Here is a 17647-nt window from a genome sequence, read left to right on the forward strand (position 1 = left end):
GGGGTGCCACCGCTTCCCATCGTCCCCCGCGGCCGCCGCTCTGCCCGCGGACCTCGCTGAGCGCTTTCCGCTCCCTCACTTCCGGCGGCGGCTCCGTCGCCTCAACTTCCGGCGCTCCTTGTTCCGCGCGGCGCTGGCGGCGGCGGCGACTCTCTGGTGCCCGTTTCCGGTTCCGCCTGCCGGTCTCCTTCCCTCCCTCGCTCGGTTCCTTTCGCCGCCCGCCCGCCCGCCCGCCCGTCCTCCCGTCCTCCCGGCCTGCCTGCCTGCCTTCCTTCTCCGGCCCGGCGGGGCCCGCGCCTGCCCGAAGCCATGGGGGCCTACCTGTCGCAGCCCAGCACCGCCAAGAGCTCCGGGGACGGCGCCGGGGACGGGCCTCGCCCGCTGCGCTTCGGCTTCAGCGCCATGCAGGGCTGGCGGGTCTCCATGGAGGTAGGTGCGCGAGGGGGCGGGACCGGGGACCGGGAGGGGCGGCGAGGGAGCGGGCCAGAGACCCCGGGCGGGCAGCGCCTCCCGCTCACGGCCGCGGCCGCTTCTCTTTCAGGACGCCCACAACTGCATCCCGGACCTGGACGGCGAGACCGCGATGTTCTCCGTCTACGACGGCCATGGAGGTAGGTGAGCGCGGCCCCTGGGCTTGGGGGGCCGGACGGGAGCCCCCAGGCGGCGGCAGGGGGCGGGGTCTCTCTTGGCGCCCCTCCCTGCTCCCAAGGGCCGTCTGGCCCGATCCTCTGACGCCCCCCTCTCCTTTGCTCCAGGGGAAGAGGTCGCTCTGTACTGTGCCAAGTACCTCCCAGAAATCATCAAGGACCAGAAAGCATACAAAGAGGGCAAGCTGCAAAAGGTAAGGGGCAAAGGGCCTTTCTCCAAGGAGCCGCTTCCCCCTCACCAGGCTTCAGAGCTCAGGGCCAAAACAGGAAGCCCTTCGCAGCATGTGGGGCACAGGTCTTCTTGCCAGGTTCCAGCCACGACCTGTGCAGGGTGGGGAGCTCAGCGCCCAAAGCTGAGCCCCGGGGAAATGTTGCAAAGGGATGTTAGCACAGCGCTTTCTTGCGACTCTGAAGCTAAATGGGGCCTTGCACTGGCCCCATTTCAACAGGGTGGCATGGCCAGTTGCTGCAACTTGGATTTGGGGACTGTGATCCTTCTTGGAATTGTAGAATTGGAAGGGACCCCCATCCAGTCCAACCCCCAACAATGCAGGAATCACAACGAAAGATGTGGCCATCCAACCTTCCTTTGAAAATCTCCAATGAAGGAAAGTCTGCCTCCTTCCGGCAGATTCTGTTCCGCAATCAAACATTTCTTACGATTATTATTATTATTATTATTATTTATACCCTGCCCATCTGGCTGGGTTTTCCCAGCCACCCTTGGCAGCTCCCAGCAGCAGAAAAATCTTCCTAAGGTTTGGACAGAATCTCCTTCCTTGTCATTTGAATCCCTTGGCTTGGATCCTGCTCTCTGGAGCAGCAGCAGAAAACAGCCCTTCTGGTGTTTAAAGTGGCTCCCAAGTTACCTTTGCATTTCCTCTTCTGCAGGCTAAACATCCCCAACTCCATCAGTCATTTCTCAGAAGGCCCTTGATTTTCGCATCTTGATTTCCCTGAATGTGATGTTGTATGGTCAAGTAACTGTTAAAGAAGAATTCTTAGGGTGTTTCATTTCTGAGACCTTCAGGGGTTGCTTGGTTATGTGTAACAGGCCTCCAGAGAATGGCAGAATTGCTTTGCCCAATTGTCTCTTGTCTCCTAACTGGCTAGCTTGATGGCTTTAGGAAGCTCCCAAGCCGGGTCCAGCCTCCCTACCCCCAATTAGAGCAAAGGCTGGAACTTGAACTGGCCATTGTTCTGAGCTGAACCAAGTCTGTTCGCAGGACTCCTTATTACCAAGAGACTCAGGCAAAGGACAGAAGGCCCTCCTGTTTTGCTTGGTTCTGGTGCAGTGTTGGGTTGGGTTGCCCCACTTGCAGGGGTTCGAGAGCACCGCTGGGACTGACGCCCTTTCTGTGCTGCTGTAGGCTCTTGAGGATGCCTTTCTGGCAATCGATGCTAAGCTGACAACTGAGGAGGTGATCAAGGAACTGTCACTGATGGCAGGTCGACCCCGAGAGGATGGGGATGAGAAGGAGGAAAAGGTGGCTGATGAAGATGATGGTGAGCCACAGAGGCAGTTCATTGCCAGACAGGAGTGTCCCCGGGGAGAGAACTGAATCAGAACCAGAGGGTGGGGGGCAAAGGATTCTCTTAGCTTTGTCCCGAAGAGACGTTTCTCCACTGGGAGAGACAGAGAGGCAAACATTGTCTTGTACACAGTGAGATTAGGATTGCACCACAAGAATGGGGCTACTAGCCTGATTTGGCTTCCTTGAGAGGCTGCAGCTGCCCAGAGTCATGGGCAAAGCAGCGCTTGTCTATTGTAGGGAGTGGGCTTGAGGGGTATGAAAAGCTCTGTATGTTCAGAGCAACCAGGTGAATGTGGGGGTGGGGGGTGTTATGGGGATCCAAGGGACTCTGTGATGGATTGGCTGGGAGAACATATCCTTCTTTCCTTGTTTCTAGTGTAGGTTGCATGGGCAGGATCCAGCAGAGTGGATTTCTGCTTGCACAACAAAAGTCTTCTCTCCCTGCATGTTCTTCTCAAAATGAGAACCTAGAACAGGAATTTTAGAGGCAACATATGGAGAGGAAGTCCTTGCAGTAGCAGAGAAGCTTAGCTTGATCCTGCCCTGGGCCTGAAAGCCATTTTCCTCCTGATTGGCACTACTGGGCTTGGGAACAGTGACCCTGACACCCCCCCCCCAATTTCCTTTCTCTCTGTCCCTGTTCAGTGGACAACGAGGAGGCTGCCTTGCTGCACGAGGAGGCCACCATGACCATTGAGGAGCTGCTCACGCGTTATGGCCAAAACTGCGTCAAGGGCAAGTTGGGGACTCCCAGCAAAGACCCAGCGCAGGAAGAGGCGCAGAAAGGGCGGAGCCTGAATGGGGAGGTGGACACAGAGGAGCTCCTGAGGCACCGCCAAGAGGAGGAGGAGGCAGCCAATGGCCAGGGATGCCCCAAGTCCTCCAGCGCCTGCCCTGGCCCAGACGCGGCTGGCGGGGGGGATGCTGCCGCTCTTTCCCAGAAAAAGGCTGCTGAGGGAGGGGCAGCCTCCAGCGCAGGCGAAGCAGAACCGTCCTGCTCCTCCGCAAGCAAGGCCCAGCGGGGGGCTAAGTCCAAGTTCTTTGAGGACAGTGAGGAGGAGGAAGAGGAGGAAGAAGAAGAGGAGGAGGAGGAGGAAGAGGAAGAAGATGACAGCGAGGTACCCAATGTGGGTGGGTGGGTTGGCCACTTGAGCCCCATGGTCTTCCCATGTCTGGGCTGGTGGGAAAACCAGGCGTCATTGTCCCGCAGGCCCCTTTGCTGCACTCAGCTTCAGCCTTAGAAATCAGGCAGCCGCGTTTTGCAACTGACACAGAGCCAATTGTGACCACACGGAGCTCTCTGGATGCCAGGCTGGTCTTATTCTGGATTGTTTTATTTGATGTTTTAATGTGTTGTAAACCGCTTTACGATTGGTTCTTTCAAGTATAAAGCAGTATAGAAATGAAATCATAGAATTGTAGAGTTGGAAGGGAACACGAGACTCATGAATAATAACACAGTCGTATCTTGGATCTTGAATGTCCTGGAACTCAGACGTTTTGGCTCTCAAATGCCGCAAACCCGGAAGTGATTGTTCCGGTTTGCGAACGTTCTTTTGGAACCCTAACGTCCGACGGGGCTTCCACGGCTTCTAATTGGCTGCAGGAGATTCCTGCAGCCAATCAGAAGCTGTGATTTGGTTTTCGAATGTCGAACAGACTTCTGGAACAGATTCCGTACGACTAATTTTAAAAACCTCATTATTTTTTAAATGCCAACACATTCCACTGTGGTGAGCATAACCCAGGCTTTAGTTGCCATTTGGTTATCAGACTATATAAACCACTGAGCCTCTTGGGCTTGCCGATTGGAATGTTGGCAGTTTGAACCCATGCAATGGGGTGAGCTCCCGTTGCTCTGTCCCAGCTCCTGCCAACCCAGCAGTTTGAAAGCACACCAGTGCCAGCAGAGAAATAGGTACTGCTGCACCTGGAAGGTAAATGGCCTTTCTGTGTGCTCTGGTTTCCATCACGGGGTCCCACTGCGCCAGAAGCAGTTTAGTCATGCTGGCCACATGACCTGGAAAGCTGTCTGCGGACCAACGCAAGCTCCCTCAGCCTGAAGCAAGATGAGTGCCACACCCACCATCGCCTTTGACTGGACTTCATTGTCCAGGGCTCCTTTATCTTTACCTTATTAGATTATATATAAGAGATTCCAAGAGTGCTCACTTCTTTTCTTGGGGGTGGGTGGGTTCGTGTTTCAACCAGGAATGCAGTGAGGATGAGGATGGTTACAGCAGCGAAGAGGCAGAAAACGAGGACGAAGACGACACCGAGGAAGCGGAGGAGGATGAGGACGAAGACATGATGCTCCCAGGCATGGAAGGCAAGGAGAAGGTCAGTCAGTGCCTGGGCGGGAGGAGGAAGAGTTGTGCTCCGAGTCTCCCTCACCCTCGCTAGCCCAGAGGGGCCTTGGGGGCCTCAGGCCAGGCCTGCCTGGCGCTTGCTGAGCTCTGCCTTCTTGGTCTGCAGCCTGGCTCTGACAGCGGCACCACGGCGGTGGTGGCGCTTATCCGGGGCAAGCAGCTGATTGTGGCCAATGCCGGAGACTCTCGCTGCGTCGTGTCGGAGGGCGGCAAAGCCGTGGACATGTCCTATGACCACAAGCCGGAGGACGAGGTGGAGCTGGCCAGGATAAAGAACGCTGGTGGGAAAGTGACCATGGACGGCCGGGTGAATGGGGGCCTGAACCTCTCCAGAGCCATTGGTGAGCGGTTCAGCAGGCTGCCAGGCAGTCACTTCCTCTCTGCCCCTTCCCTGCTAGGGAGAGCCCAGCGACCCTCCTTCCCCTGACCTGGAAGGCCCATACCTCCATTGTGGAGCCCTTTGTTTTGAGCGGCAGGCGAGGTCAAGGTTTGAATGGGAGGAAGATGGCCTGTTCCCCCCCCCCCCGCACTACTTAGAATAATAGAATCTATCTAAGAGTTGGAAGGGACCCCCAAAGGCTATCCGGTCCAGCCCCCTGCAAGGCAGGAATCTCAGCGAAAGCATCCATGGCAGGTGGCAACCCATCCTCTCCTTAAAAACCTCCAAGAAAAGCGAGTTCACCACCTTCTGAGGGAGCCTGTTCCGCTGCTGGGCGCCTGTTGCCCTTGGAGAGTCCTTGCGGAAGGAGAAGGACCAGCCCAAAGGCTCCACTCCCCTACCTCTGAGCCCCCTCACCTATTTCTCTCCTCTGCAGGCGACCACTTCTACAAGCGCAACAAGAACCTTCCCCCGGAGGAGCAGATGATCTCTGCGCTGCCGGATATCAAGGTGCTGACAATCAACGAGGACCACGACTTCATGGTCATTGCCTGCGACGGCATCTGGTAGGTGTCCCAGGGAGGGCTGCGGGGGGGGGGGCCAAGAGCTGCTGCCCTTCTTGCAGCTGCTGGGCTTCCTCTCTCGGCTCACTGGGTGGGGGCGGCTCATGTGGGATCCCCGGAGTGGGCTGCATTGGTCCGAGAACAGCCTGGCCTTCCTCCTGCGCCTGCTGACCTCCCTTCTCTTTGCGTCCGCCTCTGCCCAGGAATGTCATGAGCAGCCAGGAGGTGGTGGACTTTGTCCAGTCCAAGATCACCCAGAAGCAGGAGAATGGAGAACTTCGATCCCTTTCGTCCATAGTAGAAGAGGTGAGTGGCAGGCCTTACAAGCCATTTCAGCTCCTCCTTCCATGCTGTTGGGCTCAGGCACTTTTAAGAGGCAGGGGTGCAAAAATTATTATGTATTGAATTTGTATCACTACAAAAGGACCACAGCAGGAAGACCAGAATCCTGGGTTGGGGCAGCTCAACCCAAACGCAGGGCCCTTGGCAGGGGCTGGGCTCCGGTAGTGCCAGCAAGCAGGAAATCCCACCCAGCTGGCTGTGTGAGGGGGCTCCGGAAAAGGAGACCAGGCCTGCACCCAAGCTTGTCTGAGGCCCAGAGCGGGGGTCTTTTCCATGAGACACCCCACCATGATGCCATTTCCTAACCTGCAATGCATACAGACAGACATGGTCGTTTTGCCCATTAAGTCTGCAGTCGGCTCTTGGCATGGCAGCGTATGCCTGGCACATCCCTGGCTGGTGTCCCCTCTGAGGCCCAGGGCAAGTGTACCTTTGCATTATGGGCCTGAACCAGGTTTTGGGACTTCTGGGCCCAGCTGGGGGTGCCTGCATGCCTGCCTACCTTCAGGGCTGTTGTCTGTGCCTTTTCTTCTCTCTGCCCAAAGAGGGACCTACTCCTCCACCCATTTGAGGAGAGGTGCCCTTGTGCCCAGCACCAGGCTGCCTACACATCTCCTGCCAGCCGCACACCCAATGCCTTGAGCATCCTTGACGCAGCTGCTGCTCCTGGCCAGGCCCTGCGAGACACAGCTGGCACATTGAGGTGACGCTGGGCCTCCCCCCCCCCCTCTCTCTCTGCCAGCTCCTGGACCGCTGCTTGGCTCCAGACACGTCTGGTGACGGGACCGGCTGTGACAACATGACCTGCATCATCATCTCCTTCAAGCCTCGCCCCACCCCGGGGCCCCCGGCCGAGGGTGGCAAACGGAAACTGGAGAAGGAGGAGGAGGAGAGCAGCAGGGGCAGCACAGGGGCAGAGGCGGCAGCAGCAGAGGCGGCAGAGGCAACCCCCTCGGCCCCCACGGAAGAGAGCTGTAGCAAAAGGGCCAGGCAGGACTAGCAGCGCCCGCCTTGGGCTGGGAATCGCCTGAGCTCGCCCTGGACTCTTGTTTTCTAAGCGACGCTGAACTCTTGGTGCCAGAGTTAGGCCTTTTTTAGCCTTAGGGAGGCCCAGTTTGTCTGTGTCATTTGGAGGAGGGGGTTCCCGGGGGTCCCACTTGCTGTTCTTGGCAACCATTCCGAAGAGGGAATGGCGGGGGAGGTCCAGGGCCCCGAAGGCGGCCCCCCCACTCCCCCCATCCCACCGCAGCGTCTCTCCAAGTGGTTGTTGCCATTTCCGTGCCTGTGATGTTTCTTTTGGAGGGAAGCAGTTTTTCATTGTCAAGGTTTCTCAGCTGCCCCCTATTTAAGGCCTCTCGGGTTTTTTTTATTTGTGGGATTGGCGCCCACCCCCCTTCCCATGTTGGCCGCCAAGCCTCACTATCTTTCAACTGAGATTTTTCAAACTAAAATCCCAAAAACTGAAGAGTGGCTGTAGTGTCCTTTTGTGGGGTACAAGGAACTGAGCCTTCCATGCGATGGAAGGAGTCAGTGTTCCCTCCCTGCTCCTTGCTTGCTCTCTCTTGAGGGGATGCTCATCAAATTAGCAGGTGTCACCGAACTGGGAGGGGTAGCTAATGCTGCAGAAGACAGAATCAGAATTCAAAACGACCTTAGCAAATTGGGTAACTGGGCCCAAATTAACAAAATGAATTTCAATAGGGACAAATTTTGGGTTCTGCACTCAGGCAGGAAGAACCAGATACATAAATATAGGATGGAGGACACCTGGCTTACATGGGAAAAGGTTTTTGGAGTCTTGGTGGACCACAAGCTTAACCTGAGGCAATAGTGTGATGCAGCAGCAAAGAAAGCTAATGCTGTTCTAGGCTGCATCAAGAGAAGTCTAGTGTCCAGATCCAGGGAAGTGATGGTCCCACTCTATTTCGCCTTGGTCAGACCACACTTGGAATACTGTGTTCAGTTCTGGGCACCACAATTTAAGGTGGATGTTAACAAGCTGGAACATGTGCAGAGGGGAGTGACCAAGATGATGATGATGACTTATTGAATTTATATGCCGCCTGCGGGTCTCAGGGCAGTTCTGATCAAGGTTCTGGAAACCAAGCCTGCCTCAAGCTTGTTTTCTGCTGCTCTGAGGGTAGGACTCGAAACCATGGCTTCAAGTTTCAGGAAAGGAGATTCAGACACGGCATACAGAAAATCTTTCTGACAGTAAGAGATGTTCAACAGTGGAATGGTCTCCCTCGGGAGGTGGTGAATTCCCCTTCCTGGGAGGTTTCTAAGCAGAGGTCGGATGGACACCTGTCATGGATGCTTCAGTTGAGATTCCTGCATTGCAGGGGGCTGGACTAGATGAGCCTTGGGGATCCCATCCAGCTATACAAATCTGGGATTAACGGCTTGGTTCATTCCAGACACTTTTCTCCTTCCCCCGCCGTGAAACAGCTTATAATCATTGAATTGTAGAGGTAGGACGGACCCCCTGCAATGCAGGAGTCACAGCTTTTTTACCTTCCGAAAAGAGCTTTCCCAGTTGGTCTGCTTGCAAAAGGGGCTCCCAGATGCTGCACTTGCTTGCCTGGGGGGCACTCGGCTCTCACCAGGGGCAGAGAGACAGCTGGGGGCTGTGTGAACCACCAGATGATCCCAGGGCTGTGAGTGAGGTAGCAAGAAGGCTGGACCCTCTCCCCCTGCCCTCCAGCTGATCACCAGGGCCCTCTCCTTTGCAGTGGGGTCTTTTGGCAGGTACATCCTGAGCTTTGAGGTGCCTGCCTGGCCCGGCCCAACAGGGATGGAGGAGGGGTGTGTGGATCTGTTTCCCCAAGCTGCACAAATCTCTGGCCTGGCATGAAGGCCGTGCAGGCCTTGGCCTGGTCCTCTGCAGCCCCATTCACCCTGCGTCTGGATAATGAACCAGTTCAGCACTGCATCAGGAAACAGGGCTGCCCCACTGCTCCCTGGCTGCCTAGGCAGGAGGGCTGTAGCTGGAGGTCCCAGGCTCAATCCCTGCTTGGGGTCTCCAGAAATATCATAGAACGTCTACAATTCTGGAGAGCTGCTGTCAGTTGGTGTAGACAGTACCAGGCAGGAGGGACCAATGGTCTGGCTTGGCATTGGGCAGCTTCCTATGCCAGTTCCACAGTTCAAGCCCTCATGGCCCTTTGGCTCACCTGACTTGAGAGAGACCCCAGACCCTGGTCTGGTCACCAAGAACACAGCTGGGCCGTGTAAACATAAGACAAGCCCTTCTGGATCAAGGCAGAGACCCATCGAGTGCCGCCTCCCGTTCTCACAGAGACCAACCAGGGGCAAGCAGGACCTGAGGACCAGCCCCGTCTCCCACACCTGGGGTTTCCAAAAAGGGATTCCAAAGCATTGCTGCCTCCAACCCTGAGGCAGGGCAGAGCCATGCTGGCTAGGAGCCACGGAGAGTCTTCCCTCCTGCATTAATTGGTCTAATCCTCTTTCAAAGCCGTCTAAGGCTAAGCCATCTAGGCACCTAAACGCAGCGCCTACTCTTCTTTCTCTCTGGCAGGAGTTCTGCTCTTTGCCCACAATACACGGCCCAGTCTCCTCTGAACGATCCCTGCCTCTTGGCGTCGTTTCCAACTCTACAATCCTATTATTCCTCCTCCTGCTCAGTCAGCTCCAAATCGTCTTTCTTGCTCAAGATGTGGCTGGAGAAACCCAGCCAGATGAGCGGGGTATTAGTATTTTTATCATTATCACCATTCTCCTCCAAAGGTGCCTTTTCACGACTCTCCACCCTGACTGACCAGCTCCCCTCCCCAGCTGTGCTTGCAGGGTCCTCGAGGGGAGGGGGGCGCAGGCTTCTTCCGGGTCCCTGGAGAGAGGAGGCGCTGCTCCTTCGCCCCTTGGGGAGGAAAGAAGAGGCCGGCTTCTCTGTGAGCTGCAAATTTATTGCCTCAAAGCACCAAAGTCCAGAGCCTGAAGTCGTTGACGGGTGAGGGGGGGGGCACAAGTGCAGAAGGTGCGCAGGCAGGCAGGCAGGCAGGGGGGTGGATGGGGGGCATCTGCGCTGGCCAGTCCGGTGGGGGCGGCGGGCGAGTCCGCCTTTGCAGCAGCAGCAGCAGGCGGCGACCTGGGCGCGAGCCTCGCTCCCGGCTGCCGCGCGCGGCTCTCCGCGGAAGCGGCGTCACTCCGTCGTCCCTCCGGCCAAACTGCAGCCGTCGCTGGTGTAGGTGAGCGAATCCGTGGAGAAGCTTTGGCCCGACGCGGCGCTGCAGAGGCTGTGCTCGTGGGCGGCCGGAGGCTCCGTCTCCACCTCCACCGCCACCTCCATCCTGTTCTGCCCGTCCCTGCGCGGGGCAGAGACCTGTGTCACTGGCGGTAGTGGCGTAAAAAAAGCCGGGGGCATAATTTTATAATCATGACACTTCTACCCCCCCCTTTCCCCTCTGAGGCGCTCAAGGTGGCTTAGATGGTTCTCCCCGCCGCATTTTATATGCAGAACAACCCTGTCAGGTAGCTTGGGCCCGGCGCTCTAGCCACTAGACCGCACTGCCCCCGCCCCCTGGACTGACCTGCGGGAAGTGGCCTGAGCTGCTGCTTCGTTCCACGGGCCCTTCGGGCAGGACTCCTCCAGCTGCCCGCTGCTCCGGCTGGGCAGGAAGGGGGCAGCCATGGCGGCGGCGGCGGCGGCGGCAGAAGAGCCCCCTCCCTCAGCCCCCATCGGCGTGGGCAGCGCGGCCAGCAGCTCGTTCACTGCAACAGGCAGAGGGAGGGAGGGAGAGAGAGGATTTGCTCGGAGGTGACGGTCGGCTAATTTATATGGCAGCTTAAATCAAAAGTTCTCCGGCTGGCTTTAATAATGCCACTACAGCAAAAGCAGCAGATAAACGCACAACCAAATGAAAATGTTCCTAGTCCGGTTGGCACCTGCAGGCAAACGCCGCCCGGCCCGGAGACAAGGATGACCGGCAGAGGGTCTCTGCCCCCAAAGCCCCTTCTATACCGCAGCTCCCCTTCCTACCGACTGAGAGCTCTCCGCCCAGCCGGTTAGGACGGAGCCTTGGCGGAGGGAGAGGGGCTTCCGGGCCAGGCCGCCCACGACTCACGCACCTTTGGCGAGGTTCTCCAGCTCGACGGCGCTGAGCTCCCCGGCCTTCCTGCGGGCGCCTCCGCAGCCCCAGCGGTTTCGGCACAGCGAGAGCACCACGACCCCGTAGACGTAGGTGAGCATCAGGGGCACCCCGACGCCTGCGGGCAGAGAGGCGGGCGTGAGGCGCGGCCCAGCAGCAGCCGATCCAGGAGCAGAGAAAGCCGCCTCCGTGCAGCTCCAGGCAAGGCGTCTCTCCCAGCCCTTCCTGGACCCGGCACCGTCTGCGTGCCAGGCAGCTCCTCTATGAAAAGGAAGTAAGATTCTAGTCCTGATGGGTCTAACCAGAAGAAGAGCAGCTGCATTCAATAGCTCCATACCCTGTAAACTGACTGGCAGCAGCAACTGCTCTCCAGGGTTCTGGGTAGGGGATTCTCAGCCCTTCCTGGAGACTGACCCCTCCGGGACCTTCTGGTTGCGAGGCGGGTGCTCTGCCCACTGAGCAGCAGCGCCCCCTGCGCCCCCTGGGGGCCCTTACCCACAGTGACGGCGGTGATGACGGGCGACACGAAGAGCGAGAGCAGGATGCAGCTGGCGACCGACAGGCACTGCTGGCAGCCGGAGAGCTTGCTCTTGCGCCCGTGGCTCAGCACCTGGCGGAGAGAGGAGGCGGCGGCGGAGGGGCAGTGGGTCTCCTGGCTCTGGGCCCCTTCAGGCCGGCGCAGCAGGACGGGGACCCTCGCCCAACCTCCGGGGAGCGAGCCGCGGCCCCCTTACCTTCTTGCCCATGTAGATGGGGATGCCCAGCGTGATGACGGGCACGGCGATCCCTGCCACCAGCGAAATCACCATCGGGGCGCCCAGCACCATCCCCAGCTGCCACAGGACCTTCCGCGTGCGCGACCAGCGCTTCTTCCCCCAAAAGGTGCAGCCGGAAGGACTGGGGAGAAGGAGGAGACAAGGGGGGAGTCAGCAAGGGGGTGTCGAAGGGCACCCACAGGAGCACCAGAGCGCCTCTTCTAGGGGGGGCCCACCACCAGCTCCCCATTTCGCTTTCGGGGGCTCCGTCCAACTCGACACTTCTGTGAGTCTATGCATTTTGAAGATTGGAGGGTCAAGGATCTTTAACAGGTGGGGCAGCCCAACTCACCTGCCCATCGCGTGACACCCTAATGACTGCCATGTGATTGACAGGCACCCATCCACCTGCCTTATTTTCGCCTCCCTCCCTCCTGATAATCCTCCCGCCCCTCCAGAACATCTTTTGCTCCGGCGGGACTTTGCTTCGTGGTCACCCTGGGCTGCCTTTCATAGAATCACGGAGCTGTCGAATTCTAAAGGGCTCCCCGAGGTCATCCAGTCCAGCCCGCTGCAAAGCAACCCTGCTCGGCTGGGAAACTGTTGCCCACCCAGCTAATTCTTTTCTTTGGGCTTAGGTTGCAGTCCGTCCTGTCATTTTTGCAGGAGAGAGGGAGGGAATGTTTCACTGTATAAAAAATGAAAAAAGATAAAGGACCCCTGGACGGTAAAGTCCAGTCAAATTCGACTCTGGGGTGCGGCGCTCATTTCCGCTTTCAGGCCCAGGGAGCCGCTCTTTGTCCGCAGACAGCTTTCCCCGGTCCTGGGCCAGCAGGACCAAACCGCCTTCACTACAAACGCCCGGGGAGGCGCGTGCAAACCCAGCCGAGCTCCCTTCCTCCCTTCTGCGTCCGCTTCGACGGGGCTTCCTCCGGGCAAGCGGGGCGAGGAGGAGGGCAGCAGCCTTAGGCGGCTTCTGCAGGCTCGGAGGGGCCAGGCCTGGTTCTTCTGCCCTTTCCTTCGGCCCCTTCCCGCCCCCCAGTCGCACCTGAGGAAGTGGACGTCGGTGATCTCGCGCAGGCAGAGCCAGCAGAAGAGGCAGCCGCAGATGGTGCAGTTCATGCGGTTGCAGCTGCCGTCGTCCACCTTCATGATGAGCGCCCCGCAGCGCGGGCAGACCTTGATGGCGTCCTTGTCTGCGGGGAGAGAGGCGGCAGGTCGGGCCGGGACCTTCTCCGGCCCGGGGCCGAGGGGAGAGAGAGAGTCGGGGGCCAGGCCCAGAGAGAGGAGCGTCTAGGCGGGGAGAGGCCCCCTGAAGCCCCCTGCCCTTCCCACTGTGGGGGGCTGCTGGCTGGGGGTTGCGGCCTGCCGGCACCCCACTCCCTCCTCGAGAAGGGGGCTGCACTCACCCTGCGCGCTCCCCGCCGCCGCCCCGGCTTCCTCCTTCCGGATCAGCTGCAGGGAGAGCTCCATGGCACCCAGGGGCGCTTGCTGGCTCCATTCTCGCCAGGCCTGCTCGCACGAGGAGTCGGGGTGCCAGCGCTGCCGGCAGTGGAAGCAGAACTCGGTGCGGCAGTCCGGGCGGGCGCAGACCAGGCGCGGACACTCGGCGCAGCCGTAGGCGATGACCGCGTAGCTGCAAGCAGAGGCGCTTTGAGAGAAAGGGGGGCCCGATAGGCGCACCCCCAAGTCCGCCACTGCTGGGAGCGGGAGGGAGAGGGGGCTCAGAATGCGAGGCTGGCCTCGCCCTTCCTGGTCCTCCCCCCCAGTGGCCCAGTGGGACATTTGCGCCTTACTGAGACCGGGCTCTCACCTAACCCGGAGCCGCTGCCTGCTGCAGTCTGGGGGCCCCGATTCTGCAGCCGGGAATAACCAAACTCTGGTCTCTGGCCTCCAGGCACCAGAGGCTCCTGGCCGACCCTGGCGGGGGGGGGGGGCTCGCGGCCAGCTGCGCTTCTGATGTGCCTGGACGGTCTTCCATCCCGAGACCTTTAGATCTTAATACTTCCACAATCCAATTCAGAACTACACGTGACGGGAAATGTGTGATGTACTGCGCGGGGAGAGAGCGGGATAACTTTTCTGTTTTCAGCTTCGCAGTTCCATCCTGGGAACAGACTGAGCTGCCTTTCGGCGGAGTCCGAGCTCCCAGCGGCCTCCCCGGCAGGAAGCACAGCTGCTCCTCACCCCACCCCCGGGCCCAAGGGTGCTGAAGGAGGCTTGGGCATGGGCGCAGCCAAGGGGAGCAGCTCCCCCCGATATCAAGTAAAACAAGAGAAATACTTAACTAACTGAACAATCACGTTTGTTCTGCCCCCTCTAAGAAAAGTTCTGATCTCCCTAAAACCAAGTCCTGGCCGCCTATGGAGGGGGTGTCGCAGCACCGCCAGGCGACTTGGGGGGCGCGGCGGGCTGTGCGCAGCAGTCTGGACAGACGGGCCACAGGTACAGGGGCGCCTTCCCAGCATCCAGGGGTCAAGGACTGGACGCAAGGACTGGACCCTGCTCTTTCTGGGATTGGACCCTGCTCTCCCTGGGAAGACCCAGCCGCCCTCTGGTGGGAGGCAAGCGCACAACTGCAACCTCCTCAGCAGCCGCTTGGGGCGAGGCAGCTCTGGGCGGCCCCACCATCTCCTTCCCTCCCTCCGGGGGGGTCAGGCAGGGGAGGGTCTCCCAGGGCCGTCGGGGATTGGCTACCGGGCCCTTGGGCGCGCCAAGCGGGTCCTTTCCTGGAGCAACCGGGCCTTTATCCCACCCCCCACCCTCGCCGGCCTAGCGCACCTGCAGTCCGGGGCTGGGCACCAGCGCGTTCCCGGGTCGGCGACGAGCAGGCGGCGGAGCAGGTACTCCTCGTACTTGTCGCGCAAGGCGGGCTCCGGGCGCAGCAGCTGGTGCACCTCGGCGGGCTGGAGCGGGGCCGGGCAGTGCGGACAGGCCACCTGCACGCGGCTCTGGCTGATCGCGATGCGCAGGTACTGCTGCAGGCAGGTGAGGCAGGACAGGTGCGCGCACGACGAGAGCTCCGGGAAGGCCGCGGCGGGCTGGGGCAGCAGGCACAAAGGGCACTCGCGCAAGCCCCCCGACGCCTCGTCCTCCGCAGGCGGCGCTGGGATGGACGGGGCCCCCGCGGACGCCTCCTCGGCCGCGCTCAGCGCATCCTCCCGCTCCGGCGTCGCTGCGAGCTGCCCTCCGAGGAGGCCCGAGGCGCCCCGGGAGGGAGGCCCCGCCGGCGGCCGCTTCATGCTGCTGCTGCTGCTGCCGCCGGGCGAGGCTGCTGCTGCTGCTGCCCCAGAGACTCAGGCCCGCGGGCTGTCCGGGCGGCGGAGGGGAGCCCCGGGGCCCGGCTCTTCCCCATCCCCGCCAGCGCCCTCATTGGGGCCGGCTCATCGCCTGCAGCTCGCGCGTCCCGGTCCGAGCGCCCTGCGGATGGAAGGCAGCAAGCGCAAGCAGAGCCGGAGCGCCCCGCGCATCCGCTGCGCCAAACCGCTCGGCTAGGACGGCGGCGGCGGCCGTGCCAAGGTCTCCCGCTCCGGCAGGTCGGGCTTCCCCCGGGCCTTTGGTCCTCGGTCTGCTCGGCGCTCAGCTGAGCATCCCCGCAGCTCCAGCGCCGCCGCACAGCATCTTGGGAAGGTGCCCCCCCCCCCGAGAAAGCCCCGCAGTGACGGCTGCACCGGGAGACGCCAGCTGGCCACAAGGACGCGAGCGGGGCGCCCGGGAGACGGAGCCTTGGTCACCAGGGCTGGCGCAGGGCGAGGTCCACGGCTTCCCGGCTGGCAGGGGGACCGAACTCCAGCGGACCGCAGGCCAAGGAACCCCCCGCTCCTTGTCGGGGTGCTGCCTGGAACGGAGAGGCGGCCGCGCCTTTCAAACGGGGACCGGCCTGAAAAGGCCCCCACGGAAGGCCGGTGAGAGGAGCCTCGCGAGGCCTCCCCGCCAGCGCGCCCTTCCCACGGGAGCCGGATGGAGCCCCCATGGAAAGGAGCAGTCCACCCCCGAGGAGCAGCTGGGACGATGGCAGCGCCGAGGTTTCCCTGACCTGCTTCCGAGCTGCTTGTCTGTCCCCTGCTGGAAACGGAGCACTGGGGGTGGCGGGGATTGCCGCATCCACCTGCAGGCCTCCTCGGGCTCTTCCAAAGGCGGGGAGAGGACTCGGGGCCCCACACCCAGGACTTGGGGTCCTTAGTGAAAAGGCCTTTTAGGGGAGCACCATTCTCCATGCACGAGGCACGGCCAGCAGCCCTGGGACGCGACTCCCTGCTGCAGCCCCTCCTGAAGCGGCAGCAACCAAGGAGAGCCCCCAGGCAATGTCTGTCCCACAGCTCTGACCACTGGGCAGTTCCCCCTCATGGTCAGCCAAACCTGCCTTCCCTGCCCGCCCGCCCCCTCTGCCTCTAGCTATTTTATGCATGTGTGGCAGCAGAAAACTGGTTTATTTTCAAGCCTTGGAGCCCCATCCAGACGGACAACCGGGATGCCTCTTCCTCCGCCCGGAAAGACTTTCTTTGCCAGGCCCCGCCCCCGGGCCCCGCCCAGTTCGTCTTCCACTGTGGCTCCCGCGCTGGTCGCAGGAGGCCCCTACCTGGACATGGAGCCTTTGTGCTTCTGTATATAATGCAAGGCAAGGGGGTATCAAGGACCCCCTGGGCCGCCCCCACACAATGGGAAATGGAGCGAGGGGGAGCTACTGCCACCCCACACAAGGGGTTCACATGTGTTGTTTTTAACTTTTGATCATGCAAAGTGAGATCTCTGCTACAAGAGCAGGGCACTCTGCAGTTCCTCTCTCTCCCCCAAGGTTGATGTAAGAAACTCCCTTAAGAATCAGTGGCGAGACCCGGGATGCCGTAATCAGAGTGTGATGGGGCATCACCTCTGAAGCAAAGCAGCTTCCAAGAGGGGAGTGTGTGAAGACCCCATTCTTCTGGGGGCCCCTTTCATCCCCAAAGGTTCCCTGGGGTGCAGCTGCTGCTGCTGCTGTTCCTCCTCCCTGCCTACCAGGCCCCACCTGCAGCCACTTGACTTCAGGACCAACAGCGCTTCCTTCACTCTTGGACAGCAGTGAGGGATCACTGTCTTACTCGCATCAAAGTCTTGCAAGGATTCAACAGATCAAGTGATGAGAACCAGGCAGGCAGGAATCCTTAAACATTACAAATTCCCATTGTCCAGTGGAGATTGTTTTCTGAAGAAGAGCAAAGAAGCATCTTCCTCCATCACAGATAGGAAAAAGGGCGTGTAGTGACAGGAGGAAGGAGAGATTATTTTTATATTGTTTCCCTTACCGCCACAAAAGTTTAGAGGATATGTGACTATCTAGCCATCATGCAATCTGTGATTTGGCTGCAGATCCTCCGACACACCTGACAACGCTCGTTTCCCCCAAAGCTGTTTTTAATTGTGGGCTACTTAATATAAAGCAGACGTGTTTGGGGGCTAAATGTAGCGCCATCAAGGAAATTCGGGGAGTCCCATAGGTGCCCTGGAAGATTAGAGGGTTTGAGGAAGGGAGCCCACAATTGTTAGGACACTGCTTCTCAAAACTAGGGCGTGCCCAATTTGTCTATTTTGGGCAGAGGATGCCTGGCTGAGGCTCCGGAGGTGTGCAGTTTCCTTTCTGCCTTGCCGCTGTTCCTCTCCATCCCAGGGATGCTCGCGGGGTCCCTCTGTCGGCAGCTTCTCTGCGGACTCAGCTCCACCATCTGTCGCTCCTTCCCTTTGTGTTCCCCAGTCAAACGGGCGATGCTTTCTCACTGGCACGTGGGAGGGGGCTCCAAAGGGGGTTCAAACTGAGGGCGGCTTGCAGGTGCCGAGTTCCCGGGGTTACTTTTGGCTTCCATTCCACTGCTGTGCTGGGAGCGTGCAGGATCCCACCTAAAGACTGCAGTCTTATGCAAGTCCCACTGATCTGAATGGGCTTACTTCTGAATAAATATGTTTTGGCTTGAAGTGCAA

General features: G+C 59.7%; 2 protein-coding genes across 2 annotated transcripts; one reads left to right on the forward strand and one right to left on the reverse strand.

The window, feature by feature from the left end:
- Nucleotides 1–110: 110 nt before the first annotated feature.
- Nucleotides 111–7300, forward strand: PPM1G (protein phosphatase, Mg2+/Mn2+ dependent 1G). Its single transcript, XM_079970854.1, has 10 exons — nucleotides 111–429; nucleotides 542–611; nucleotides 756–841; nucleotides 2018–2153; nucleotides 2828–3300; nucleotides 4394–4522; nucleotides 4658–4892; nucleotides 5367–5496; nucleotides 5697–5799; nucleotides 6578–7300. The coding sequence occupies exons 1-10, from the start codon at nucleotides 310–312 to the stop codon at nucleotides 6833–6835; spliced, it is 1740 nt and encodes a 579-aa protein (XP_079826980.1). The 5' UTR covers nucleotides 111–309; the 3' UTR covers nucleotides 6836–7300.
- A 2251-nt stretch (nucleotides 7301–9551) lies between these two features.
- LOC307213190 (E3 ubiquitin-protein ligase RNF19B-like) lies at nucleotides 9552–14937 on the reverse strand (the record flags this gene model as incomplete). The annotated part of the gene is made up of 8 exons (XM_079970906.1): nucleotides 9552–10157; nucleotides 10383–10563; nucleotides 10921–11058; nucleotides 11436–11550; nucleotides 11675–11837; nucleotides 12744–12988; nucleotides 13031–13331; nucleotides 14477–14937. The coding sequence occupies 8 exons, from the start codon at nucleotides 14935–14937 to the stop codon at nucleotides 9995–9997; spliced, it is 1767 nt and encodes a 588-aa protein (XP_079827032.1). The 3' UTR covers nucleotides 9552–9994.
- Between the last annotated feature and the right edge of the window lie 2710 nt (nucleotides 14938–17647).

This window comes from Podarcis cretensis (genome assembly GCF_951804945.1).
Source record: "Podarcis cretensis genome assembly, chromosome: 3".
Taxonomy (NCBI): Eukaryota; Metazoa; Chordata; class Lepidosauria; order Squamata; family Lacertidae; genus Podarcis; species Podarcis cretensis.